This window comes from Harpegnathos saltator, unplaced genomic scaffold, assembly GCF_003227715.2.
Source record: "Harpegnathos saltator strain DR-91 unplaced genomic scaffold, Hsal_v8.6 scaffold473, whole genome shotgun sequence".
Classification (NCBI taxonomy): Eukaryota; Metazoa; Arthropoda; class Insecta; order Hymenoptera; family Formicidae; genus Harpegnathos; species Harpegnathos saltator.
In genome coordinates, this window is record NW_020230287.1 from 183,395 (window position 1) to 210,987 (window position 27,593).

Consider the following 27,593-nt stretch of genomic DNA (forward strand, 5'->3'; position numbering starts at 1 on the left):
GTTTTGTGTCTCCAAACCGCCTTCTATCTCTGTGTGTATGTGTGTGTGTGCACAAAAAGAGAGAGAGAGAGAGAGAGAGAAAGAACGAGATAATAAACAATAAAAAGACAAAAACATAACTTTCAATCAATTACGATATTGCGTAGTAAATAATCAAACGTATATAATATTTTTATATAAATATACAAATATACAGGGTGAAGTACCTGAAACAGGTAACCTGAATATTTTTTAAAATATGCAAGATGGAAAAAAATGTCAAATACAAAAGTTATAGAATTTTAAGTGACGCACCACATAACAATACTAGTGTGACCTTGAACAGCAAAACTCCCATTTTTCATGTACCACCTTTTTCTACGAATTAATATTTGTCTGAACATGATGATGATTCTGAAATTTCCAAAGGTCATCAAGTTAACAAAAGTTAGGACACTATTGTAACAGCAACAATTCTTGAGACCAAATAGAATAAAAAAGTGACTTTTTCTTCCGACGAATAGCGCGATACAGCGTAAACCAAATATTGAAAAAATTACCAAGTTCACCTGAAATAGCTCAGAAAATATTAGACAAATAAAAAATGTTTCGGACAAAAGTTATTCACGTTAATTGGTAGAAAAAGATGATATGGTAAAAAATGGGGATTCTATTTAAAAATTCAAGATGACCTTTCCGTATCCTGGATGATGCTGTTCAAGGTCATCCTAGTATTGCCATATGATGCGTCACTTAAAACTCTACAATCCCTGTATATTCCTGTATCAAACATTATTTTCTATCTTGCATATCTCCAAAGTTGTTCAGGTGGTTTATCTTAGGTGCCTCTCGCTCACTGCAACAAATCACATTTCTGTGCGGAAGATATTGCAGCGAAAAATGCAGCAGAATTTTTGTAATCTTTTATTACAAAAAATTCCGCTGCATTTTTCGCCGCAATATCCTCTGCGTGCACACTAAAAGAGTGTCGCGTTATCTCCAGCTGAGACATACTCGTATTGTTATTTCGAACGTTTGAGGATGGCATGGGAAACTATTTCACATATGATGCGAACGTTCACACCGTTCAAAGGATACTTATTACTAATTGGTCGCCAATTGCTAATTGGTCGTTGTAACATGTAAATTTCTACTCGAGCTGGATATCCCAGTTGTGCGACGCAGCGATGATATTTTATCGAATAAAAATTACCTCAGTGCGATCGCGTGAGACACACACACACACACACACTCTCTCTCTTTAATTCGCAGCCATGCACGCGATTGATATCCTCTATCGAAGCACGCGCATTATTCTCACCCTTCCGGCGCACGGTAACGCTGCGCGTATCGCTCTATTATTAAATCCCCGTATGAATGTACCCGTCGAGGCGCGTATGACAATGGAGAGGATTAGCGTGTCTGTCGCACGTGCGCCAGAGAGGTAAAAGTGGTTCGTTAGCACGTGTGTGCCTTAATCCGCGACAAAGGAAGCGGCGGGACCGATCGATCGGCCGGCGGCCGCGGCCAATTAGCATTTTTCCGCGTGTGTGTGCTAAGCGTGCGGTAACAGTGCGTAGCGGCGCAGCAGGAGCGGGGCGAGTCCTGGCGAACGGCGAACGCGTAAATATTCAACGAAATGTCGCGAGACCGCAACACGTGTCCCAACGTGACACGTGACGATACGTGAGGAGGCGTCGCCGCGTTCGCGGGCTTCGCGAAATCCTATTTGCCTTCTAATCTCCTTTCTTCGACCGAGCTCGCCGCTCGGACAGAGACACACGTGAATGACGGCGTGATGACCTCGTCTCTGGGTCGGATGCGACGTCTCCTCCGCGCGCTTGAGCTGCCGCGACTCGCGACTCGCGTATCCGTCGGCGCGAGACGAACACCGTATGAACGTTCTCTACGGGAGGGAAAGGTCCGATTAACGGCAAGGGGAAAGTTACGGTACTCTTTGGGTTTACCCGTAATCGTCGAATTCTTCGGCCGTGACATTCGCGATCTAACTGAGGCAGCGACTTTCAAGGGATTTGACACGTCACCTTATACTGTGAGGCCGTAACGTGTTGAACGCAAAGTAGGCACGTGTAAAGCCGAATAATCCCAGGTACCGTAACTTTCTCCTTACTTACCGCAGGTTAGCGCAAACGTCCGCGAGTCCAAATCAATAGACATCAATATTCTTGCGTCGCGATGCACCTATCGATCCTTCAGGCCGATGAGACGTAAAATCGACGGTACTCCGATACCGTAAACGTTGCCGTGCGCGAACGCTTCAGTTCGAAACCGAATCTCATACCGAGAAGGAACTTTCGTTATATCGTATTATTTGTTGTTTGCTTGAAAAATCGATTTTTTTCAAACTACACAGAAAAATCAAAGAACGTTGATTATTAAAGTAACTTCAGATAAAGTTAAATAAAATTTAGCCAAGTGTAATTCAAATTAATTTTAACTTAAATAAACTGCTGCAAGATAAAATTTGGAGGACTCAATTTAAATTAATTTTAATTCCAAAGCAGAAAAACAGAGGGGATAAAAATTGAAGAAATTGAAGGGAGAGTTGAAGAGAGGAGAGTCAGGAAAATATAATAGAACAATATGAAAAGGGAAAATTAGAAAAAGAAAAAAATAAAGAACAGACCACGAGTCATCGAGCGTAATAGAAGGGAAACCATTGATGAATGATTCACCGCGTCATTGCACTTCGCGGGAAGCGAGTTCTTGGGGATTCGTCTCGCGTCGCGGATCGTCCGGTCGCAGCTCCCGCGAGTTTTTCTCTCTCGCTTGGAGATCGCATCCCGATCAGAGACTCTACGGCGCAGTACAACGGTAATTAATTAGTTTCGCAAACTCGATAATCCGCGGACACGTCGCGATCAGATCGGCGACGCGCGGAGCGTCGTCCACGAGGATCTCGCGGCGGCGCGGGCGTCCCGCCGCCATTTGTCTCACCGTAATTTGCGTTGATTGATTCGCACCAGCGACGGCCACTTTGCGAGTGGTATTAGCGCCGTCGCACCTAATCCATCAGCGTCTTCGTCAGCCACACGTGACACGCCAAATGAGCGGCGCTACGCACTCGCTGCGCGGTGCTCTCGCACTTTTGCGAGCCGCCATTTTGCGATGGCGACCGAGACTCGCGCGATCCTCCGGCCGTCGAGCGTTTCCCTCCGGGCCACAAAAACGCGGAATCGCGAATGAGAACGGTCGCTTCCGTCGTCATCGGCATTGATCAAGATGGCGCGTCCAAGTGAGGAACCGATGGCCGATCCGCGTCCTCAAAGTCGCGGCCGCGAGATTAATGGAAGCCCGCGCGTGGATATCCGCTGTAACGTTCGTGCTTCTCTCGTCTCCCACTCTCCCTTTCTCTCTCTCTCTCTCTCTCTCTCTTCCCCCGCTCACCACCCTCGTCAAACCACGCGTGTCCGCACGCACACCACCGTCGGATAAATATAAGCGATGGTGCGGACTTTCGGGCCAAGGTCACGATTGTTCTCCGACCTGTCCAATATCGCGCGTGTATAGAGCGCGGGTAAATATATCGAGAGGGAGCAAAATGGCTCGACGACAGGGCGAAGTGCACACGAGCGAAGATAACGAGCGACTTAATTAGGAATTACACCTCCCGCGGTTATACAGACGATTTGAAAAATCGTCGTGTCGGCCGACATCGATCGCGACCGTCGGCGGCGATTCTCACCTCGTGTCCCTCGCGTTTTCTCGCCCCTTTTTCTTCATGACGCTCGTGTAAACAGCAGCGCAAATTGCAGAGCGCTCCGACGCTCCTCTTCTTTCTTTCGTTCTTTCTTTCGTTTCTTTCCTCTTCACGCAGGGTCGCACACGCATCAGGCATCCACGCACGCGCGTCGCGTACCAGCGTCACGCACATCCTCCGCGAGTTCCCGCAAAAGGGCGGATGTAAACTTTTTTTCCTCTCCTCGACGGACGTAAGGTCCCGCGCCGAAGAGAGATCCTCGCACCGCGCACCCGGTTAATTGGACGCTTCGAGGCGCGGAGACAGGCTCCGGTTAGTTAATCGGCCGCTGGAAAATTGGCCCTGTCGGCCGTGGCGAGAGAATATTTACCGCGCGCTCGCAAAGATGGCGGGACAGAAAGGCCGAAAGTGGTCGCCAACAGTGGCGAGCAATTCGGTCTCTCTCTCTCTCTCTCTCTCTCTCTCTCTCTCTCTCTCTCTCTCTCTCTCTCTCTCTCTCTCTTTTTCTGTGCGTGTGTGTGTGCGTCTTTGTCTCTCGCTCGCTAGGATGGGGCAAACCTACCGAGTCATATACGGGGTGTCCGGAGACACAAGATGAACTACTTAACGAAAAAAAAAGAAAGATCCTTCAGCACCTTCGCAAACAATCGTGCAAGATTTTGAGTGAACTGTGAGTGAAGAAGAAGAATACGATAGGTACACCCAAGAAAAAGTATTCTATTTGTGAAGTGATTTTTCTCATAGTCTCATATTCTAAGCGAAGCCTTTTATAGGAAAAGGATTCCCCTTTCGATAAGGCGATTAAAATGAACCATTAGTCTAAAATTTTTTAGATATCGTTTTGACTGTTCTTCCTTTTATTTCAAAAGGATTTCCTCTTGTACAAATTAATTTTCCTTTTGTATCAGGAGGAACGCTCGTCGGCGTTTTTCCTCTTTCATCTTTCACACACATACATATACAGAGACACTCTTTCGGTGTATATGACGATCGTCGTGACATTTATTTTATGGACAATGTCTAGAGCAAAGGAAAAAATATCGCGTTATTAAATGCCACGCTACATTAAATGCCATTTGGAGTACTTCAAATTACAAATTTACGTCTTTTCCTACTTCTTCAGTAGAAAACAAAAAAAAATTTAACTAGAATTTTTTTCCGGACGGTTTCACAATAATTTTCTCTCCTTTTCATATAGAGGAACGTATAACCAGTAAAATAATAATCCCCTTAAAATAGTAATCCTCTTAAAAAAGGATTAAGTAATCTGTATATAAGAGGAAATTTATATTAAAATTAATAACATTTGCATCGTATATGTAACACACAATTCCTCTAACTTTGAGAATAACGTGTCTATAATATTCCCCTCTTAATTTTAGAGGAATCCTCTTGAGGCCGTATATGTAAGAATAAAATCCTCGAAAATTTAGATGATTCCGCTCGTTCTGAAATTACTGTTGCTTTTGGACGTAAGTTTGCGCAAGTCGTGTGCTCATAGATTCAGTTCAATTGGAGAACAAAATCCGCTGCACGCATTTTGCACACAACGTCCACGTGGGGCCTTGAGTCATTCGTTCAGAAAGATCGTGACTGCGTGCGCGCGATCATTCGGCGATCATCTCGAATCAATAACTCCAGACCCTTACGTGGTTATCTGCAAAACGCTCTCGCGTTCGTTTTCACCCTGCCGTTACGAAATCCACGCGCGAAAAATCGCGCCAAGGAAGCTCGATGAAGACAGAGTGCCGACGGTCAAAATTAACGGGGAATAAACCGCCGTCCCCCCACCTTGTCCCCAAATCGCCGTCGCAAGAAGACGCGGTCTACGCAAATCATCTCCTACGGGGAGGAGAATCCCCCCTCTCGTCCGTTGCCGTTATTATTCGTGTCCGCATCGCTCGCCGCTATTCTCGTGCAACGCGACCGCGACGAGCCTGACTCGTGGATGAATGGTCCACGTGCGACGGCGACGGCGACGACGGCGACGGCGACGGCGCACCACCTTGGGAGCTTGGTCGACAGAGTAGCGTGCGATCGATATAAGCTTATTATGCTACACGCTACGCGATATAAATAAACTCGGCAGACGCGAGGGTGAGTTCTTCCCGCGCGCTGCGGGGGACGCGGGGGAGCGGAGCATGATTGCGCGGATGAGGGTGTCCGTTCGCCGGCCCGGCCGGCGCGATCGAATCCGCCAGTTTGCGGTTACGCTCGCGCAATTACGCGGGCTCGCCGCGGATTGCGCCGCGGGAACGAGTCGTGCATACTTGCATCGCGAGGCAAGGCGAGGTTAGGCGAGTCCCATCGCCGCGCCATCGTCGAGGGCGGCCGCGCTCGATAATACGCAGTCCGCCGGCGGACCGTCCGGCAGGACCTCTCTCTCTCTCTCTCTCTCTCTCTCGATCCGTTCCTCTGGCCGCGCGGCTGTCCGCGCGAGGACGCAGGCGCCGCGCGTTAAGTGGACTGATCCTCGGTTATACGGCTACATGTCGCTCGGGCATCGCCGCGGTCACAACAGAAGCCCGTGCAACGAGTTCATCCCCCTTCGACCGACGACGACGACGACGACGAGGAGGGCGGCGGGGAGGTGGCGGGGGAGCAGGAGGAACGGCGGATCCGACGCCGACGGCGCGAAGAGGGCGACGCGAGCCGAGTAACCCGAGTGTAAACCGACCGCCGATTTTTTCGAGAGCCTCTTTAAAGCCCGGTCTGAGAGCTTTAATTGAGGCTCTGACCCTGCAAATTGGGACCTTCCCCTCTCGGCGGCAAGGAGCAACGGCACGCCGTGATCGGGCGGAATTGAAGGAGCACATGCATGGAGGACGTAAGAGGGTGATGAAACTTCCGCTGGCCGGCGGTTGGCCGGCTTCCGGCGCTCTCTCTCGCGCGGCTCTCGTCAGGTATTAACCTCTTTGGTACGACGCTCGCGTTACTTGCTACGGCTGAGAGCGAGCGTAGCGCGAAATACTTTCGTATTTGAAAAAGAGAAAATAATTTTGGAAGTTTGATTAGAAAATTGCGAATTACATGCTGATGTAACGTTAACATAGACATATGACAGCCGTTTATCGACTGAGGTCGATGCTCGTGCCGAAGAGTGTTTATTTTTCGCTCGCTTATTAGCTATCATTCACTCATTCCTGTTTTCTTCATCCCCAAAGACTAGGAGGTGCAGCAGAGAAAGTCGGCTGCCGGATGTTCCGCGTGGAATCGAGACGAGAGTGTTCTCCTCTCTCGTCGGCCGCAGGACGGAGATACGCAGACGCCGCGCCGCGCCGCGCCGGCCCGACGGGATTCGCGCGATCGTATTTTTCGAGTCCGCCATTATCCGGCCGGAACAATGCTCCGGCTCGGACGTCGTATTCGTCGCTGCGCAGCGCAACCGCGCCGTCCAATTATAATTCCGCGCGCCAACGAACGAGCGGCCGTAAATCCGCGCGCGACTGCAAAGTTACCGCGCGCGCAGCGGACGAAATTTACAGCCAAGCCGGAAACGCAAACGCGCGGTGCGGCCGACGCAAAGGACGAAGGAGCGAGATCGCTGCGAGACCGAGAGTGTGTGTGTGTGTGAGAGAGAGAGAGAGAGAGAGAGAGAGAGGGAGATCCGCCGCGTCGCTGACGCTGCCTGGGCGTCCCAGTTACGCGGACCACATTATCGATCTGTGCTCACCCGGTACATGCTGCCGAACCCTCGACGGAGCCCCCTAGCCCCCCCTCTGCCGCTCTTGGCGTTGTGCCTCAGGGGAGAATATGCCGCGTATAACGTGTATGTGCGCTCGCTCGCGAGCGGCGGCGGCACCGCGGAACATCGCGCGGAATATGCGTGTTCATGTGCACGCTCTCCCCCCCCCCTCTCTCTCTCTCTCTCTGTCTCTCGCAAGCCCGCGAGAATCCTCCTACTAGAGAATTCAATACCGTGCGGGCAAGTCGCTCGATAGTGGATACCGGCCGATTGTACTCCGAGAGGGAAAAGTCCTCTCGCGTATTCTCTCTCTCTCTCTCTCTCTCTCTCTCTCTCTCTCTCTCTCTCTCTCTCTTAGCGCTGCGCAGTAACAAAGGGTGGCTTAGCGCGAGCGCACGTACACGCTGTGATTTATGCACGGCGTGTAATCGAACACGACGACGGAATCCGCGCGCGTACATCGTTAAACGCGCCCGCACGCACGCACGCACGCAGCGACGACTCGCGATTATCGAGCCTCGCGGAAGCCCGGTACAAACAACGATGCATTTTGCCCGTTCGACGCGTACACGTACGCGTGCATCAGACGCACGAGAGAAGCGCATTTATTTGCTGAGTTACAATATTTGTCGTTCTGTCGACTATCCCGCAGAGAGAGAGAGAGAAAGAGAGAGAGAGAGAGAGAGAGAGAGAGAGAGAGAGAGACCGGGAATTAATCGTTCGTCCAAGTGTGATTATCGTTTGTCCTCGTCCCCTCTCTCCCTTGGCGAACAGCAGACACGAGAATCGATATAGAACGAGCGATATCCACGTATGCGTGCAGAATGGCGAGTTCATTCCGCGAACCGGCTCTGACATCGTTATCCAAACTCGGCGAATGGCAATCAGGCCAAATTAGACGTTGGCAAACTGCGTGCGCGCGCGTCACTTAGCAAGCATACGGATCTGCGTGCCGTCGCATCTTCAGTCGCGCCGCACTTCCGGAAACGCGTCTGTTAACGTCGCTACCGTCGACCGCGGGCGATAGTCCGACGGTGAAGTAGACAAGTGGCTCGCGATAGGCCTATTATGTCCCGCTTGAGTGCAGCTGCGAACGCACGCTCGCCAAGCTGTGTGTACACACACTCGACAAGTAGTAGTAGTCGCGTATGCGCTCTCCTGCCCCCCTTCTCACTCTCTCTCTCTCTCTCTCTCTCTCTCTCTCTCTCTCTCTCTCTCTCTCTCTCGCTCACACCGAGCCACGCCGACCAACGGAGACACCGTTTCACCCCCGACGACGAATCGACCTCTGAGATCGATCCTCTTCAGCGCGGCACAATTAGAGCACCCTGCTTGCACTTGGTGACGAACGCGAGTCGGGCGGCGTTGATGCGCTAATGGATTAATTTCCCGGAATTCCTCGCGATGTGTCGCCTCTCCCAGCGGCGGCGAGGATCGGCGCCGGCCGTCGCGCGCGGGCTCTATGTAAACGGGGACTAATGAAACGCAAATAAAATTAGCGTTGCTCAACGAACTCCTCGCGACTCCTTCTTCCGCATGCACGCGTCGTCGCATCCTCGCATCCTCGCTCGTCGCACGTCGAAAGCCCCGTTAAAAATTAACACACTAATCCGCCGCTTCTTCGCCGCGTTAGCGCAGCGAGCGCGACCGAGGCCGCATCGGCGCCTGATTGCTCCCGCACGCTCGTTAATTACCGAGCGCGGAATTACCGCTAGGCAGGTAAAGCCGGCTGTTAACTGAAGGCTACACGAGCGGCTCTCCTTACGTCGGCCAGACACGACAGAGAGAGAGAGAGAGAGCGAGAGAGAGAGAGAGAGAGAGAGAGAGAGAGAGAGAGGGAGGGAGAGAGAGAGAGAGAGAGAGAGAGAGAGAGAGAGAGAGAGAGAGAGAGAGGGAGGAAGAGAGAGACGGCTGTGCAGAAGCGTATACGTGCGCCGTCACGGCACGCGCGCGCCCGCTCGTCGTCCTCTGTGTCGAATTATGCGCGCGGATGCGCTGGCGTGCGCGAAGCGAACAGAACGCCGGCAGCCAGAGCGTGTCGTATTGTCCGCTGACTCCATGATACACATTCGTTACTGCGGCGAAGCGCCGTTGCACCGAGGAAAAATTCATCAAGAAAACGCACGGGCAACAGTCGGAGCCAGGCACAATGCAGCGCATGTACGGCGAGAGAGAGAGAGAGAGAGAGAGAGAGAGAGAGAGAGAGAGAGAGAGAGAGAGAGAGAGAGAGAGAGAAAGCGGTCTGATAACGAAAGGTGAACGTCCAATTCGCGACAATTGCGGCCGTTTTCTTTAATAAATCAGATCCAATGTTCGTCTGTTATACAAGGTATACCATTTTTAAGGACCCACTCAAATATCTCAGAAACACTGCGTTAAATCGAGAAATGTTTAAGACGAAAGTTGTTTAGCTTGAAGGCGGACATAGGACAGCGATAGAATTTTGTTTATAGATGGCTCCATTTTCGAGATATATACTGATTATCAATTTTCTTAAATGGAAATTACCGATTAAAAAACTTAAATGGAAATCCAAATGTTTTATTATATCATCCTTTTCTACCAATTAATTTGAATAACTTTTGTCTGAAACATTTTTTTATTTGCTTAATATATTTTGAGATATTTAAGGAAAACTTGGTAACTTTTCCAACATTCCAACCTTACGATATCTCGCTAACTATTCGTCGAAAGAAAAAATAGTATTAGACTCTTTTATTTAATTTACTATCAAGAATATGCTACTACAATAGTACCCTAATTTTTGTTAATTTAATAATTTTGAAATTTCCAAAGGTCGACAAGTTAATAAAAGTTAGGGCACTATTATAGTAATATATTCTTGATAGTAAATAAAGTGAAAAAATCTAATACTATTTATTCTTTCAACGAATAATTAGTGAGATATCGTAAGATAAATGTTGCAAAAGTTACAAAGTTTTCTTTAAATATCTCGAAATATATTAAGCAAATAAAAAAATGTTTCAGACAAAAGTTGTTTAAATTAATTGGTAGAAAAAGATGATATAATAAAAAACTGGGATTTCCATTTAAGAAAACTGATAATCAGTGGATATCTCCAAAGTGGCGCCATCTACAAACAAAATGCTATCGTTGTCCTATGTCCCCCTTCAAGCTAAGCAACTTTTGTCTTAAACATTTTTCCATTTAACGCAGTGTTTCTGAGATATTTGAGTGGGTCCTTTAAAATGGGACACCCTGTGTATACGGGGTGTTTCACAGAATCATGACTGTCAACATCTATTGCACTTTGGGCAGTAGAAACAAACGGTGCAAGGGAGAGTTGAATGGATTAACGAGCGCTATTTTCGCGATGAATATGCATAAAAGTTAATACTAATAAAAGGTAATACCTCTCCGATTTTCTCATCTTGAAATATGTTATAAAGAATGTAATTCTGAGTAACTTTCCTTAATACAATTATCTGGGGGTCACTTGTAGTTTCCGAGATATATGATTTTAAAATTTAAAAGTTAAAAGGTAAATACGCACAAATGGTTACGCCTCATCGATTTTGCTGAAATTGGATCAATATTATAGGAGTGATAGAAATTATTCGCCAGAAAACCTAACCTAACCTAACCTAACCAAACCGAGTCTAATACTAACCAAGTCTACCAAGACCTGACACCTAACCCTATCATATACTAAAAATCGAAACTTTACGAAGACTGCGAGGACCTCTACGCGAGATTAGGAGGAATTGATCTATTTAATCTATGAAATATCGGCTTTAAACTTTTTGATTTTTTAATAAATTTTCTGCAGGACGAGTATGTATCTATTACTTTTGCTAATCTCGCGTAGGGGTCTTTACTAATCTTCGTAAAATTTCCATTTTTAGTATACGGTAGAGTTAGGTTAGCTTTGACTAGTATCAATGTTTGGTTTGGTTCGGTTTGATCCTGTAATATATATTCAATTCCAACAAGATCAGAGAGGTTATTACCTTTTATGCATATTTATCCTATCTTCTCATAAAGTCAATTTTTTTTGTTGACGCACCAGGAAAATGTAATTGCATTTCTGTTTGAAGTAGAATCCCCCTCTCTGAGATTTTTCGTATATCTCATTAACTACTTATTTTTTGGTCATCTCACTCTATTACGCTTTTACGCAAAATATTTGCAGGAATTAGGTCTTATTTAAAATAAAAATGCAAATGCATTCTGACGCGCGTCATTGCACCAATAAAAAAATTTACTTCATGAAAAAATGAAGCCACTCAACTTTCCTTCACACCATTTTTTTTCCACCGTCCAAACTCTTACGATTCTGTGATACATCCTGCATGTATAAAAGCGTGTGTAATTTCGCTCTCTCTAAATTTTATACATTGTCGGTCATACAAAGCTTCGAATAAAATTAAAAGCCACGATGAATGCGAGAACATCGCAACTACGAGCGCCAGCATAACAGTAGCTGACAGTTCGAACAGTTACTCGCTGACATTCTAGAGGGACAGATATTTAATACCAAACTTCCGCAAAATTATATAAACCGTCAGTGAAGAAAGTGAAACTGTCATGTCATCGGACGATATTTTTCGAAATCGATGATTTCGTCACCTCTGAGAATACAATAGAGAAAGCCCAATTTTCCCACAAATTAGAAAAATATAACGCAATTGAAGGATCTCAAATGCTCGAGCTTCTCGGGAAGACCAGCTCTTTGCACTCGGACGTGTGTGTAACGTGTCTGTTATTAATTAATGAATTCATTTGCATGATGAAGTTTCGCGATGAAAGAACCTGCTCGCTAATTGGGACATTCACCTCAGACGCGAGCCGCACGTCCTACCCCAAATTCGTTTCGGTAGCGGGGGGGAGGGGAGGAGGAGAGGGAGCGTCGAACTCGCTCCTGAAGGAACTAATCTCGCGACTCTGCTCAAGTATTAATCCCAGCGCGCCTGTTATTCTCGCTTTAATTTCACTTTTAATTCCGTTCGGTCGCGAGGACGAAACCGGAGCTGTACAAATTTAATTTTCAATCTCGCTACGCGTACCATTAATTTTTGCAGTCGCGCGTGGGCGAGCCGACGTCGGTCGTTGACGCGCCGCTGGATGCACGCACGAATCGCCTCGCGGCGGCTTCAAGCATTTAAACGGCGCATTTTCGAGTTCAGCTTCCCGAGTAAACGGGAAATCGAGGAAAATCGCGTCGTAGTCCATTGGTGACGAGTGAATTTGAGCTTTTCAATCTCAACCCGCGTGCGCGATGTGTGTTCTCTCCTCCTTTCTCCCTCTCCAGGACTCGCGTCGTCCTTCACCCCATAAGATTTCTACGAAACATTATTCTTTATATCTCGCGGGCTTTACATCACGAAGAATATCTCTCTGCGCACGTTCGCACGTTTCGCGCAGCGAGAGGGCGCGATTGAACGAATCGCATTATACGAGTGCCCACGGCGAGTTAAGCTCCTCGAGAAGCGACGGAAATACGGAGATACCGGGGGGGCTTCCGTCTCTTATTGAATTCTGCGAAAGTCCCCGGATGAGTCCCGAATTTCGCTTTTGTCGGGAGCGCTTCTTTGTAGCGTCCTCCGGACACGAAATCTCTCTCTCTCTCTCTCTCTCTCTCCCGTCGCGGCGAGAATAGAATTCGTTATTACAAAGCACGCCGCGCGCGCGACATATAAGATCCCCGCTATCCAGCGTCCTCGTCCTCGTCCTCCTCCTCCTCCTCCTCCTCCTCCCATCGAGAAGACGAAAAAAGACCTCGCGCGGGCGCGAATAAAGACGGCCAGATTTCCGCGGCTGTGATCTACCGAGATCACCCTCCGCCGGGCGGGCGTCCACCGCGCCGCGCCGCGCCGCGCGTAAAACGGCCGGACGACCTTCCGAGTGCGAACAATAGCGCGCGCGCGCGCGGAGGATCGCCGCTCGCGTGCTCGGCGCGACGGCGACGACGTCACCCCGCCGCGTGTCCGTCTGCTGTCCGCCGACCTGTCTTTGTCCGCGGCAAGCGGCGCATAACTCGCCGTCGGCGACAACGAGGACGACGACGAGGACGACGACGATGACGGCGATCACGGTGACGGACGACTTACCACATGAGCTCTGTGATGCTGATGATGCATAGTGTGATGATGATGATGCCTCTTCTCCTTGGCGTGATGCTTGGCGTGGTGCTTGCTGCCCCGGTGCGGCGGGTACGTGTGGTAGATGACGTTGACGCCGAAGCAAGGCGGCTGGCGTCACCTGACCTCGACGATGCCGCACTTGGAGACAGCCAGCTGCTGTTGGCCACCTTGGTGATTCTGATGGCTGGCTGGCGTGGTCGTGGCCGCCGCGCTCGTCAGCCCGGCCACGCAGTTACCCGGGGTCTTCCGCGACGTCGCCGCCGACGACGTTGTCGTCGTCGTCGTCGTCGTCGTCGCCGCTGTCGTTGTCGCCGCCGCCGTCACTTCGGCCGTTGACTTGTCGCCGTCCCGCTGCGAGTTCTCCATACTCAGCTCGCTGTCGTCGATGTTGACGGTGAAGGCGACGCAATGGTGCGGCACCAGCTTCACGGTGGTGCCGATCGGCGTCACCGTGGTGGCCGGGTCCAACTTCACCAAGGCGGCTTGCAGCTCCAGGGCATCCATCTTCGTCGGGGTGCGGAGCAACTGCTCTCTCTCTCTCTCTCTCTCTCTCTCTCTCTCTCTCTCTCTCTCTCTCTCTCTCTCTCTCTCTCTCTCTCTCTCTCTCTGTCCTTTCTTTATCTCTCTTTCTCTATCTGTCTATCTTCCTCTCTCGCTTCGATCACTCCGTCAGACTCGCGTTATCGCTTGCCGTTAGGATGACGCAATTGGCGACGAGTTCAGTCAGGCGACACCCCGTTGGCTTCTCCGAGTTTCATAGCACAAACAAACAGCTCCATAGTTCTGGATCATCGGTCCACACCTCTAGCTCGCCATCGGGCTGTGCTCTTCGTGTTTCTCCTCGCCGAGTCAGAGTGCCCGCGGCGGAGCGCGACTTGACGACAATTTCGGTCTCTTCAGGTTCGCGCGTCGAAGCATCACGCACGCACCACACACACACACACACACACACACATACACACGCACACGCGAGTACTCGCTGATCGGCTGACTGGCTGATTCGCGAGGCGCACCCGGAGCTATTCCGGACCGCGAGCGCGCGCTGATGCTTCGCTGCGACTCTCGCGGTTCTCACCCTGTTACCTGTGCACATTTCAGGCTCGCTTCAAGATTCCGCGAGCGGACGGCGGGCGGCGGGCGCGGAACAACAATCGAGGATACTCCGCAGCGTCCTGTCGGGCGAACGCGAACGCGAACGCGAAGGTGCGAATGGAGCGCGAGGGATCGTCCGTACTTATCGCGGGGATCTTTGCGAGAGCAAGTCGAAGTTTCGGTCCTATTTCCAGCCCAACATCTGCGGAATCTGGAGGAGCAACGGGGAGTTAATTCTTGTAGAGACTCAAGCCTTACTCTTCGCCTTCGAATTCGCCGGAAGACGCACAAGTCACTACTTGCAACAGGACTTCTCGGCGAAGCTGTCGAGGTTAAACGAAATCGAGACAGGCTGATGTAGGCTTCACAGAGTATGAAATCATTGAATGGAATATTCAGGGAATAAAGCGGAATCCAGTTTCCGACCCAAACTGTTTGGCGTCTGTAGATTCCGGCGGATCAGTGTGAAGATTTGATTTCTATGGAAACTGGGATGGTCTACTCAGCGCCCGTAAATCGCGAGGGACGCGTAATTTGCCACTTGTAGGCTCTTCAGAGAGCCTCTCGGTAATGCTAGGTAGATTAAATAAAATCGAAATAGTTTGATGTACAGGCCTCGAGGCGTGAAATTAGCGTCGAATGGAATATTGAAAGGTGAAAGGCGGAATCACAATTTCGACCTGATTCCATCCATTCTAACATCCATAGAGATTCTGGAGGCTCCATGGCAGATTTAATTTCAATAGAAACTGCGATCCTACTCAGCGCCTTTAAAACGCGAGATAACTCGCCACTTGTGGGCTTCATCGGCTACGTTCCGAGCGACATCCAACAGAAAAAAAAAAAAAACAGAAGAAATGTGCGAACCACTTTGCCGTGTTCGAATTAGAAGAAAAAAAATCAAAAACGTAATCAATTCAATAGCGGGATTACTCGAATGTGGCTATCGTTTAAATTAGGATTTTTCAACTTTTTTTGCATTTCGCACCCCTAACAATTTATTAATGAATCTTCGCACTTCCTACAAAAAAATATTATTCGCATGTTTTATAATAAAAATTAGTTGTTAGGGTTTTAAGATAAGAAGTTAACTTATAATAATTTATTATTACATAGTATTGTTTTATAGAAATTAACTATCATTTTAATATTATAAAATTATTATCCATGATATTAAGCTTCGTTTAGTGATACGTAATGAATATATCCATACAGATACGTAAAAATTGTATAATTTTAATAACATTTTTTTTTAAATTTGATGGTAAAAATGTCGGATTATTCCAGAATTCATCCCAATCATTGTTAATTACAATCACTTTTCCTCGCACCCCCAAGAATGTTTTTTCGCATCCCCGATTGGGAACTGATTTAAATACATAAATGAACATCATTACACAATTGTACACGGTTAAACTATTAAAAGATATTGATCGTCAAATTTTCCACTTGTTACTTTCTAAGAGAATCCTTCGCCAAAGCCACAGATTAGAGCGTAGCTCGAGATACTTTCATATACAGGGTGAGGAAAAAAAATCAGAGTTCCTGGATAACTTTGAAAACATGCAAGATAGAAGAAAATGTTAAATACGAAAGTTGTAGAGTTTTAAGCGACGCATCACACAGCAACATTAATATGACATTGAACAGCGTCATCAAGGTTATGGCAAGGTTACTTTCAATTTTTTAAATAGAAACCCCCATTTTTTTACTATATCATCTTTCTCCACCAATTAATTTAGACAATTTTTGTCTGAAATATTTTTTTATTCATCTAACATTTTTTGAGATATTTAAGGAAAACTTGGTAACTTTTACAATATTTTACTTACGATATCTCGATAGCGCTACTTGTCGGAAGAAAAAGTAGTATTAGACTTTTTTACCTTACTTGATCTCAAGAATTATTGCCGTTACAATAGCGCCCTAACCTTTGTTGAATTGATGACTTTTGGAAATTTCAAAATCATCAAGTTAACAAAAGTTACGATACTGTTGTAACAGCATATTCTCGCAACTAAATAAAGCAAAAAAATCCAGTACCATTTTTTCTTCAATTTGAACAAAAGTTGTTCATAATAATTAATAGAAAAAGATGATAATAAAAAATGGGGGTTTCCACCTAAAAAATTCAAGGTGACCTTCCCCGTAATCCTGATGACGCTGTTCAAGACATTACTATCGCTTACATTAATATCGCTATATGATGCGTCACTTAAAACTCTACAATTTCTGTACTTAACATTTTTTTTCCATCTTGCATGTTTTCAAAGTTATTCAGGTGATCCGACCTATTCTCTCCACGATGCACATGTGTTTTATGATAAAGTATCGCCAATGTGCATAATTCGCTTCTAATAAAAAAACAAGATATTCTGAAAGTTCAATTAAAAAATTACGAATTATATGTATCGGTATAACATTAATAAATACATAACAGCCGTTGTGTACTTAGCGGCTAAAATCGACTAAAATCGACTAAAATCGACAGATTTGTAGAAGAGGTTAAGTGGAATATAACTCCGGCAGGGCGAAACAGAAGTCGATCGATCTCGAGGACGGCGACGATCGCGAGAGAAAAACGCGGCAGAGTCCACGCGATCCTCGGCGTTTGTCCGGCCGTTACGGTCGTCCTTACGTGCCACTAATCTCCGCGCGCGATAATTTCTCCGCGATGATTTCTCCAAGCGATTACGAAGACCGGCGACCGTTTGGCGACGTCTCGCGTTGCGACGTTGCGGAGGAGAGGACGCGCGTCTCGGGACGAAATGGTAACGAGACGTGGCGCAAAGCGTCGTGCAACTTCGGGGGACGGCAGTTGTGCGGTCTCGCGGTTATTATCCGCGAACGTGAGGTCGCGTGATCGTGTTCGTTACGTGCCGGTAAACGCCGGCGGTTCATTCCGTCGCGTCTACCGCGAAGCGGAATGTTTGTCTTATTGCGCCATCCCCCTGTCGCCCCGGTCGCCGATCGCCTCGGAAGAGACGCGGCTGGTACGCCGTCGGGCACTTTTGCGAATTACGCCGCAGAAACTTGGCATATTCATAAACGTCGCGTCGGAGCAAAAGTGGCTAAAGGCCTCGCGCAGAAATATGTCAGCACACGAACGGTATGTCACGGGTTAATCGGTCGATAATTTCGCCCCTCTCGCTCCCCTCTGGAGTCGCGCTCGTTCCAGTCGATGAACAGCAAACGACGGCCGTCCAGAACGTGGACTCGCACACACACACACACATGTTTCGGGACACTTTCCTCTCGCAGGATGCAGGTCGTGAGGAACGCGGCGAATGTCCGGCGGGGGGACCTAACGCGTCTGGGAATTTCTCGGAAGCGAGTTCCCTCGTGAGACCATCGGCTGCATCCCGAACTGTGTGTCCGGTAGAAAAAAATGTGCGGACCATTCTCCGTGTGCGGATGAGAAAAAAAATAAATTCCAGGTAAATATATAGAAAAGGGTATACATCGCCGAATTTTTTCATTTTGAAATATGTTATAAAGGATGAAATTCTGAGTGATTTTTCCTAATACAATTATATAGGGGTCGCTTATAGCTTCTGAGATATTTGACTTTGAAGTTTTATAATTGTATGTTAAAGTATATTTGAAGTAGAAGTGAGTATATAGAAGAGGGTACACCTCACCGGTTTTTTTCATTTTGAAATATGTTATAAAGGATGAAATTCTGAGTGACTTGCTGATACAACTATATGGGGGTTGCTTGTAGTTCCCGAGATATTTGATTTCAAAGTTTTGGAATTTTGATTATCCTGGAATTAAATTCCAGATATCATCAGCTGACGTTATTTACAGTACAATCCAAACAGTTAATCCAAACATAGTGTATATATAGAAATATAGAAAACAGTACATATAAGCGGGAGAGGGGTTCCGCCCCTCTCCCGCACCCCCTCCCCAAAAAAATCCTAACCTAACCTAATTTGTTGCATCTTTATATATTGTTGGGCGATGTTGAAAAGATCTCCTTAAAAGCCACAACACCAAATTATATGCAGATATTATAAGTTAAGTCGAACCAAGTGATAAATCTTAGGAGAACTTTTTTCAACAATGTCCAAAAATATATAAAGATGCAATAAGTTAGGTTAGGTTAGGATTTATTTGGGAAGGGGATGCGGGGGAGGGGCGGAGCCCCTCTGTTTTCTATACTGTTTCCTACATTTAAAGTGAATGAAAACTGCTTGTCTACTTCAAATATACTTCAACGTACAATTATAAAACTTTAAAGTCAAACATCTCAGAAACTAAAGCGACCCCCCTATAATTGTATTAGGAAAAGTCACTCGGAATTTCATGCTTTATAACATATTTCAAAATGAAAAAAATCGGTGAGATGTACTATTCTATATATTTTTTTTCTATATTTCTATATTCTATATTTCTATTTCTATATTTCTTTTCGAAATATTTACCAAATTCAATAGGGGGATTACCCAAGGTAGCTATTATCTAGATACATAAATGAACACAATTATACAGTTACAATTATACACGGTTAAGCCGCTGATTGCCGAATTTTCCAGATTACCGCGCACGTGTCTGGGCCGACTACGATTCCATTACGAATTTAAGCCGGTAGTCGCAGGCCGTTCTTGCGCTGAGATTGCCGCAAGTCCGTCTTCGGCTGCTCCGCCCGTCGCCAACGAGAAGGTCCGCGCAGCAGCTGAAGATGAACTTGAGAGATAATCTTAAATATAAGAACGGAGACTATGAATGCCGGCTTTACATTCCGATTCGGCTTTTGATTCAACTGTTACCCGGAGATAATCCCAACTTTAGCGCGCCACATTTATCCGTTATTCGAATAATCGGCTACCGGACTGCGTGCGATTCATTAGATCCGAATGAATACCGAAACCCTGCCTCAAAGCTCTCGTCATAAAGACCTAGTCTATGTATAATATACAGAGTGCTTAAAAAAAGGGTTCTGAATTTTAAGAGCGATAGTGTCAGAGGAAAACAGAGGAAAAAGTCCTGGAAAACATGGGTCGAAAAAAATCAATATTGTCGGAGTGGTGAAAACAATTGTTTTTACTTCAATTAAAGCAAGTGACTTGCTCGTTTCTGGCGCTTTCGGATTCTCTGATGTAATTTGTCCATTTATCAGTGAAGAGAGAAAGTAAATCCCTAAAAGAAGTCTCTTCGCTCTTGCTCGGAATTTAAACAAACATCTATTTTCTTCCCATTTATATAAGTAATTGTTAGTCACATATCTTCGTAAATATAGTAAACAGTTGCAAAATTTTCACAGCGTGTGGTAAGAATAACATTGTATCAGTCTAATCAAGAAATGGCAGAAGTGCGTGTCATATATTATATTTCACGAAGCGAGTAAGTCACTCGCTCCAACTAAAGTAAATAATTGTTAACATAACTCTGACGATATTAATTTCGACCCAGGACCTTTCTCGTCCTAGACACTTTCTTTTAAACACCCTGTATAAATCTGTAGTTTTGGAAGCGCACGTGCGATTCGCTCTCTCTCTCTCTCTCTCTCTCTTTCTCGGTCTCGGCGAGAGTAAATCGAAAATATCGACTGCTCGATCGAGCCAACCGCGATCGACCAAACCCTCCAGATGAAAATGCCCCGCGGACGAGTTCCCGGAGTGCGATACGCGAGGTGAAAGTAAACGGCGAGTTTAAGAGCCCTCGGTACTCGATTTGGTCATCTGCGGACGGTGACGTCAGCCCGCGAGATGTCACCGACGGGACTGGAAAATATGAAGTTGTTCCCAGCGTTTATTGTGTCACCTCCGTGCGCCGTTGTCGCTTTAGCGACAGTCTTTACGACGCGGTCGCGTTTCTCGAGCGCGCCGCTCAGACGACGGAGGAGAGCTCCAAGATCCCCCACCAGATCGGCCCACCTCTCTCCTCTTACACCACTCCGTCGACTTTACGCTTAAATTATGCGTTACAAAAGTGCTAATGGACGCGCATGTATACAAGGTCGACTCGCGTATATACGGCGTGTCTCGCCGAAATTATTAATTAAGAGATCCGCGCGACCGGTACGTCCGTCGGGGTTCCGCTCCGCGTAGAACGACGATCGGCCGAGGAGGGCGAAGGGGGCGACGAAGGCGACGAGGGAACAACCGCTGTGGATGGGCTTTGTTTGAATTCGCGTGATCGCACGTCGCGACGAATTTCCTCTTATGAGGCGGCGCGGTATGATTCATATCGCCGCCATGTCTGGCGGCGCGGCTATAGGTGGCGCGGAAATTTGCATACAACATCTAGGAGGCAGACGTCCCCCTTCGTATCCCGTATCGCTTGCTCCTTTTGGGGTAAGAACCGTCTGCAAGCCGAGACACTACTCGAAGGGGGGGATCGGCGGGGGGATCGGCGAGCGGAGTCTATCTGTACATCGCTCGACCGCACAAGGTGCGGAGGGAGGAGGTACGGCGGACGGACGAGCAGGGTCGAAGCCGTGTGTACCTCGGGACGTAGATCGGGAAACGTCAATTAACGATGATCCCTCCTGCTCGTCGAGAATTCGAGCCGTCGACACAAACATGTCTGGAGAGGGAGCGCTCTACGGGAGAAAGGTGTAGTTGGCGCTGGGGGGGAAGTTGCGGTACTTGGGGATTTCGCCCCGATCGAGACTCCTTTGAATATTTCTTTGCATCAGCTAAGATCGCGCTGGGGTCGTGGTGACGCTTGTCACCAACTGTAGGAGCGTCTCTGAAGAGATTTGCTACGTCAATTTGTCGCACAACATCGGTATAATAGCTTCGGTTTAGGTATTCGGTGCAAAGTTGCTGATATTTCTTAATCATACAAATTCCTTTCTGGACACGAACCCTTTATATCCTGGATTGATTTACCCAAGACTTTATTAAATTTTTGTAAATAGCTTTTGGTACGCGTTATAAACATAAGGAATAGGAAACATAAGGAAATAAATTTTGTAACAAGTTGAGGATGAAGTTTTTTAGGTGTTACTTGTATCTACCAATAAGAATGGAGGATAAGAGAGAAAAAGAAAGGCATTGAGAAAAAAAATTCAAGAACACATAAGCATTTATATAGAGCGGTACTTTCAAGCACCGCTTTAGAATTAAGAATTAAGAACCATCGCAAATATGATGCTTGGGCAATATCTTTTCTTGAATAATCAATAAAAATAACCCAAAATGGCGTAAAAATAAACAACAAAGGATAAACAACAAATCAATACTCCGATATGTAACCAATATAAAATATAACCAATAATAGAATAAACAATATTCTGAAACATATTCATGTATAAATATACACTATAATATACATTTCCAAAAAAATAAAAATAAATAAATAAGTAGTCAATAAATAAAAATCATCCGCCAAAAGTATCCCCCCGCCTCTGTTTCATATTCAACAACAACAACAGTTGGGTAACAAGGACAGACCGATTGGAAATGGAAAACACTCAATGTGGTGCGGTCGCGAGTGGCGTAACGCAAACAAAGAACGGCGGCGGATCGAGCCGAGTGTAAAATTGTATTGCCGCGGACAGGAAGCAATTTCTTGCGTGAATTTCGGAACGCGTTCGTCTAGTCTAACGGGGGAATTTATTTTCCAATGGGCCAACTCTCCCACTGGGTACTGACGCCTTCTGAACGTCGAGCGAAAAATTAGTCTTTCCGTTCGCGACCGTACACTTGTTTTGCCCAAAAATCACTGGCGCATGCTGCATCCGGATATTCTCACGTCGACGATCTGAAGACTGAGCTGAAGAGGTGTCTCGAAAGAAGAAGCGGCAATGTTCTCTTCTATTTCGTCCGCGGCCACTGATCCGGCGAGGCAGCAGACTCTACGGGCTGCCAAGTGGACGGTAAAGAATGAGCGTTTCTTGGAAAAATGAGGCTCCTTTTCGGGCTGAGACCGACGTGGCAGTTTCGCGGTGGGAGCTGGCCCCGGTCGACCAGTTAGTCGAGCGAGCAGGCGGCAGACGGAGGCGATGACGACGACGATCCGGCCGGTTAGAGACCCCGCCGCCGTCGGAAGGGAAGCCAGCGAGGGAGGCAGAAGGAGAGAAAGAAAGAGCCTCGCCGGCCGTACTCGCGCGAATCAAAGGCTCCCGTAAAACCGTTCAAAAGCTCGCTCGACTTCGAGCCGCGGTCGCTGTCGCGAGGAAATACGAGTGCGCGGCGGCTAAAATCCGCGCTGTCCGGAGGACAGTCCGTGCGAAAAAATCGCGCGCGTTTTACAGAGCTTTATCTTACTTACACGCGCGCGCGCGCGCGCAGCCGAAAGCTGCAGCCGCAGGTATTCGCGGGAGGAATTTCAAGGGCGCGCGCGGGTCCGCCACCGCCGAGAGAGTCTGCCTCTCTCTCTCTCTCTCTCTTCCTTTCTCTCTCTCTCTCTCTCTCTCTCTCTCTCTCTCTCTCTCTCTCTCTCTCTCTCTCTCTCTCTCTCTCTCTCTCTCTCTGTCGAAAGGACGGTCAGTGCACCGGCGAGATCCTTTGTGCGAATCTGTGGCCAGTGCGTGCACCTAAATCACGTTGGCGGGGCATTAAAAGCTATTAGGACGCCGAGACGCCCACGAGTGCCGTGCGCTCCTTCTTCGATGACGGATCGCGGGGACGCGTTGCGCCCACCTGCCGTCATTGTTTCCGACAACGCGCTCGCTCTGCACGCGGCTGACATATTATCGCGCACACTTAGTCGCGATGGACACAAATACCGGCCCGGCCGGTATCGCCGACGCGGCCACGTAGCCGCGGCGATCTGCGGCGGCTGATCGCAAACAAAGGACTCGGTTGAGAGAGAGAGAGAGAGAGAGAGAGGAGAGAGAGAGAGAGAGAGAGAAAGGGAGGGAGAGAGAGAGAGAGAGTCGGACTCCTTGTCGGGGCGCGCACAAAGTCCCGGCGTATTTAACGTTACTTTATGGCTAGGATCCTTAGAGTAAGGGGATGCTTTTATTGCCGACGGCAAAGTAATGGCTTCTAGGCGGCCTCACCCGATAGAGTTATCCGCCACGCCACACGAATTTCGCGCCGGGCGAATTACTCGCGCGAGCGAGCGAACGAACGAACGAACGAACGAACGAACGCGCCACATCCGCCCGTGACAATGGCTCGCGTATGCGCGACGTTGCGAGGGGCGGGGGGAGAGGAGCCCGCGAGGCGAACGGTGACGGAGCGCCGTGCGTTTCGCGGAACGGATCTCGAGCCGGCTGCTGGACAATGACTCTCTCGCCGTTTTAAAACGCCACGACCTCTATATCGTCGTGAGAGGCGAAGGAGCCGCGAGGAGCCAAGAAGAAGAAGAAGAAGAAGAAGAAGAAGAAGAAGAAGAAGAAGAAGAAGAAGAAGAAGAAAGAGCAGGAGAAGAAGTCAAGGTGGAGAAGGTGGAGAAGGAGGATGAGGAGGAGGAGGAGGAGGTGCGGTAGCCTCGTTCACTGCTCTCTCGCAGTCATAATGACAACGTTAGTATCCGCCGTAAGTACTCGGCGTCAAGCTGCGGATAATTAAAGGGCGTGGAGGCACCGGGCGCGCTTTCGCAAAAATGGCGGAAGTTACTCCGCCGGCCGAGCATCGCTAGATTGTGTGGAGTCATAGCGGGAGATCTCGCGCTTAATAGCGGCAAACTGTTTGCCGATACTGCCGGGATTCGATGTTGCGCCGCCGTTAGTTCATCTCGCCGGGGAATGCGGGGACTCGCGAGGGGGATACGCATCCTTTTCCTCCTCCTCCTCCTTCTCGTCCTTTTCCTCCTTCTCCGCCCTCTCTTAATCGAGGAAAAACTGATACCAGCGCTCATGATTATCAGCCTGTGCACACGCCAAGCGAGTCTTGCGATTGCTCTCTCTTTCTCTCCCTCTCTCTCTCTCTCTCTCGTGTTGCATCTCGCGCGACAATAGCGCGAAGAAAAGCTGACGGGCGCGCTCGTCCGCCTGCGGTTGATCGTCGTGTGTTTTTCACGTCACACTCGCGCGCGCAGATTCGTGCGGAAAATATGAATGTCCGCGGCGCACGAGAGAAAGGAAAACGAGGCAGAGAGGAAGAGGAAGAGGAAGAGAGAGAGAGAGGACGAAGGGCGGAGGCAAAAGGCAGCGACGAGGAGGAGGGAGAAAAACACGAGGAAGAAACACAGGCGAAACCCTGGGCAAGCGAGATTACATTGTGGATTTAATGAGCGCGGTTTCACTTGTTTTTCAACGAGCCGCGCTAGGCCAAGCCAGCGGAGGAGGCCAGTGCCGGTTATCCCTCTCGGGAACGCTCGTTCGGTACCACCCTCCCCCCCCCTTGCGCACAGCTCGCTCGGCGTCCCTCGTAATTCCTCATTAATCAATTAAGCGCAGGAGCATAATGAAGTTTATTAATGGACATCTATAAAGCGCCAGGCTATTTAAGTTGGTATGCAGCGGCGGCGGCGGCGGTATATATCCATCTCCGTCGTCATCCCGGGATACTCGTGTACCGCTAACTCGCTCGGCCGAGCAATTATCCACGCTGATAATTCGAAGCTACGCGACATCTCCCTCCTCCCTCCCTGCCCGACGCCCAACCTTCTCCCTCGCTCTCGCCGCCGCCGCCGCCGCCGCATCCTTAATTCGTTTTCGAGCGCGTCGGCCGCGCCCACGTCGACGGCCCGCGCGCAACAGTTTAGCGGGAACGCCACCTCCACCGACATCAGCACCAGCACGACAGCCGAGACGAGGTGGTTTCGACGGGGCGAATTTCGCAGAGAATCGCTACTCGGCGAAAATTTACCGTCTCGCGTCGCGTTCGCTCGAGTTCGCCGCTGCGCCGCGCGCGCGCGCGCGCGCGATTCACCGCTTACTCTTTTCCCCGCGCGAGTGTTGCGTATTGTTAGTTTTCCGCAGAGAGCGCCCTCCCCCTGCCCCCATCGCCGATCGATATCCGTTAATCGTAGTTTGGACGAGTGCGAGTTCGATGAACGCGCTTTCAGGGTATATCCCGTAAATTCAAGGCGCACGAGCGGGCCAAGACGACCAGTCAAACTCGACAGGACATCCCCCCTCTCGCCCCGTCTTCCGTCGCGCTCTCGCAATCACCGTCTCGCGATCTCGCGGAATTATACATTATTATATCGAGCGCACTCCAACCCTGTCCCATCGAGGAAGTCCTTAGAAGCCAATCGGGCTCGCGTGATGCAGAAGAGCCACGAGGAGAGACGGAGGGGGACCAGGAGGGGGAGGGGGAAGGAGGAAGAGACAAGCCGATTGCGCGATTAATGTCGGCATCGCACGAAACGTCGATATTAATAAAGGGGGAGGAGGAGGGGGCGAGCGGCCTGCGGTACGTATTTTCTATTAGACCCGCGGTTGTTCACAGCCGACCGTACGAGTACGAGAGCGGCTCGCGAACGAATGGGGGAAGGGGGTTAAACGTCCGTTAGGCCGGGACGTGGATGGCCGGTAACGATGGGTGGAGGTCGAGGTACTTTCATTTTTCCCTTTCTTTCCGCGTGCCGCGCCCCGGCCGGCGCGGCGGCGAGCTCGCCTCTTAAGTGGGGTTATGTGATGGGGGTCGCTCGTTATTGCCACATAATACCGACCACGTAAGTGCTAAGTGCAAAAGCTGCTGCTGCTGCCGTTGCCGCGTCCCGGCTCGCCGCGGCGGCGGGCGAGATTAGTCCGGTAACGGCGATAATCGGCCGCTAAGCAGGCCCGAGCCGAGTTTCTCTCTTATCCGCCGGTTATCTACAAACTCGCGATCCTGTACTTTTATCCCCGCGGCCAGCCGATCAACCCTCGCGCGCCCGCTCGACTTTCCGCCTAGAAGAGGTCTACTGCTGCGATCAAAAAGTATCCGAACTTTATTTCTTAAAAATCGCGGATAAACGCGTAAATCAAATCCGTTTGCTCTCTTAAGTTAAGGTACACGTGTTCTTCACATTTGGTGAAAAAATCGTGGCGTTCCTTCAAGCCGTTGGAAAGCGGCAGTTGTTCATGTCAGTGAAGATTGTTGTGCGCGGCGATTTTTACGATGTCGAAAAATATGGAGCGAAGAATTTGACATTTTGTGCTGCCCCCCTCCCCCCCCCACTGTGACCCCTTTTTCCTGTTTCCTCTACTGAAGAAACCACTTCGCGGACAGCGTTTCGAGTCGATCGAGGACAAATCAAAGAAAAATCGCTGCGTGAATTGAAGGTCATACCTGCCGCGTATGAGCGATGTTCCCAGGACTGGATCAAACGCTGGCATATATGTGCGTTGCAAGCAATGGGGATTACTTTGAAGGAGACTATGAGAATTTTCACTGATTGAATTGTAATTTTGATTTTTAAAAATAAAGTTCGGATACTTTTTCATCAGAGCAGTATTTCCTAATAGTATTCCTAGTGGGTAGTCCTCTTCGCCGCGATCGCGACGCCCAGCGAAGAGCGAGGAATCTCCCAAACTCCGACACCGCGACGAAATCATTATGGCGACCGTCTAGAAATAGCACGCGCATTGTAGCGTAAATATTATCATTCTGGAGGTTGCGCGGGTAAAATTAAACCCGCGACCGAGATCATGGTCTATGACGCGCTTCTCCAGATGCGGATTGTCGTGGCGGTCACGCTATCTGAATATCCCGTCGGCGGAACAGAGATAGACAGATGACAGAGGCAGAGAGAGAGAGAGAGAGAGAGAGAGAGAGAGAGAGAAGTCTAAATTTATTTGCTTCTTGGGATTTGCTCCTTTCCAGTCATTAAACTTTTTATGCAACGTATACCAACAAAAATAAAGGGAAAACCGTAATTACAAAAAGAAGGAGGAAGAAAGATGAGGAGCGATAAAGTTATCGAGTTTCGACGGCACTTTTATACACACGTCGCTGAAAAACGGAAGTCTATCGCCTCTCGAGTCGGCTGAACGTTGCGCCTCCCCCCTCTCGGGCGGCGGAGATAAGCGCGAGGCGCAATTCGAAGGTCGATAACGAGGGACGAGTGGCTTCGTGCAGAATCGAGCAAGTAGCGACTGCCAAGTAATTCACGATCAATCGATCGGTCGCCGATCGATCGGCGGAAATCGCCGGCTGCGCGAACAAAGAAGCGAGCA

At 48.6% G+C, this 27,593-nt stretch overlaps 2 protein-coding genes across 2 annotated transcripts in view; both read right to left on the bottom strand.

The window, feature by feature from the left end:
• LOC105188211 (probable serine/threonine-protein kinase dyrk2) overlaps nt 1-27,593 on the bottom strand; it is a 341,632-nt gene that overhangs the window by 157,308 nt on the left and 156,731 nt on the right. The gene's annotated exons all lie outside the window — the stretch shown is intronic.
• LOC112589338 (cell wall protein PRY3-like) lies at nt 13,469-14,051 on the bottom strand. The gene has a single exon (XM_025302227.1). The coding sequence runs from the start codon at nt 13,991-13,993 to the stop codon at nt 13,604-13,606; it is 390 nt and encodes a 129-aa protein (XP_025158012.1). The 5' UTR covers nt 13,994-14,051; the 3' UTR covers nt 13,469-13,603.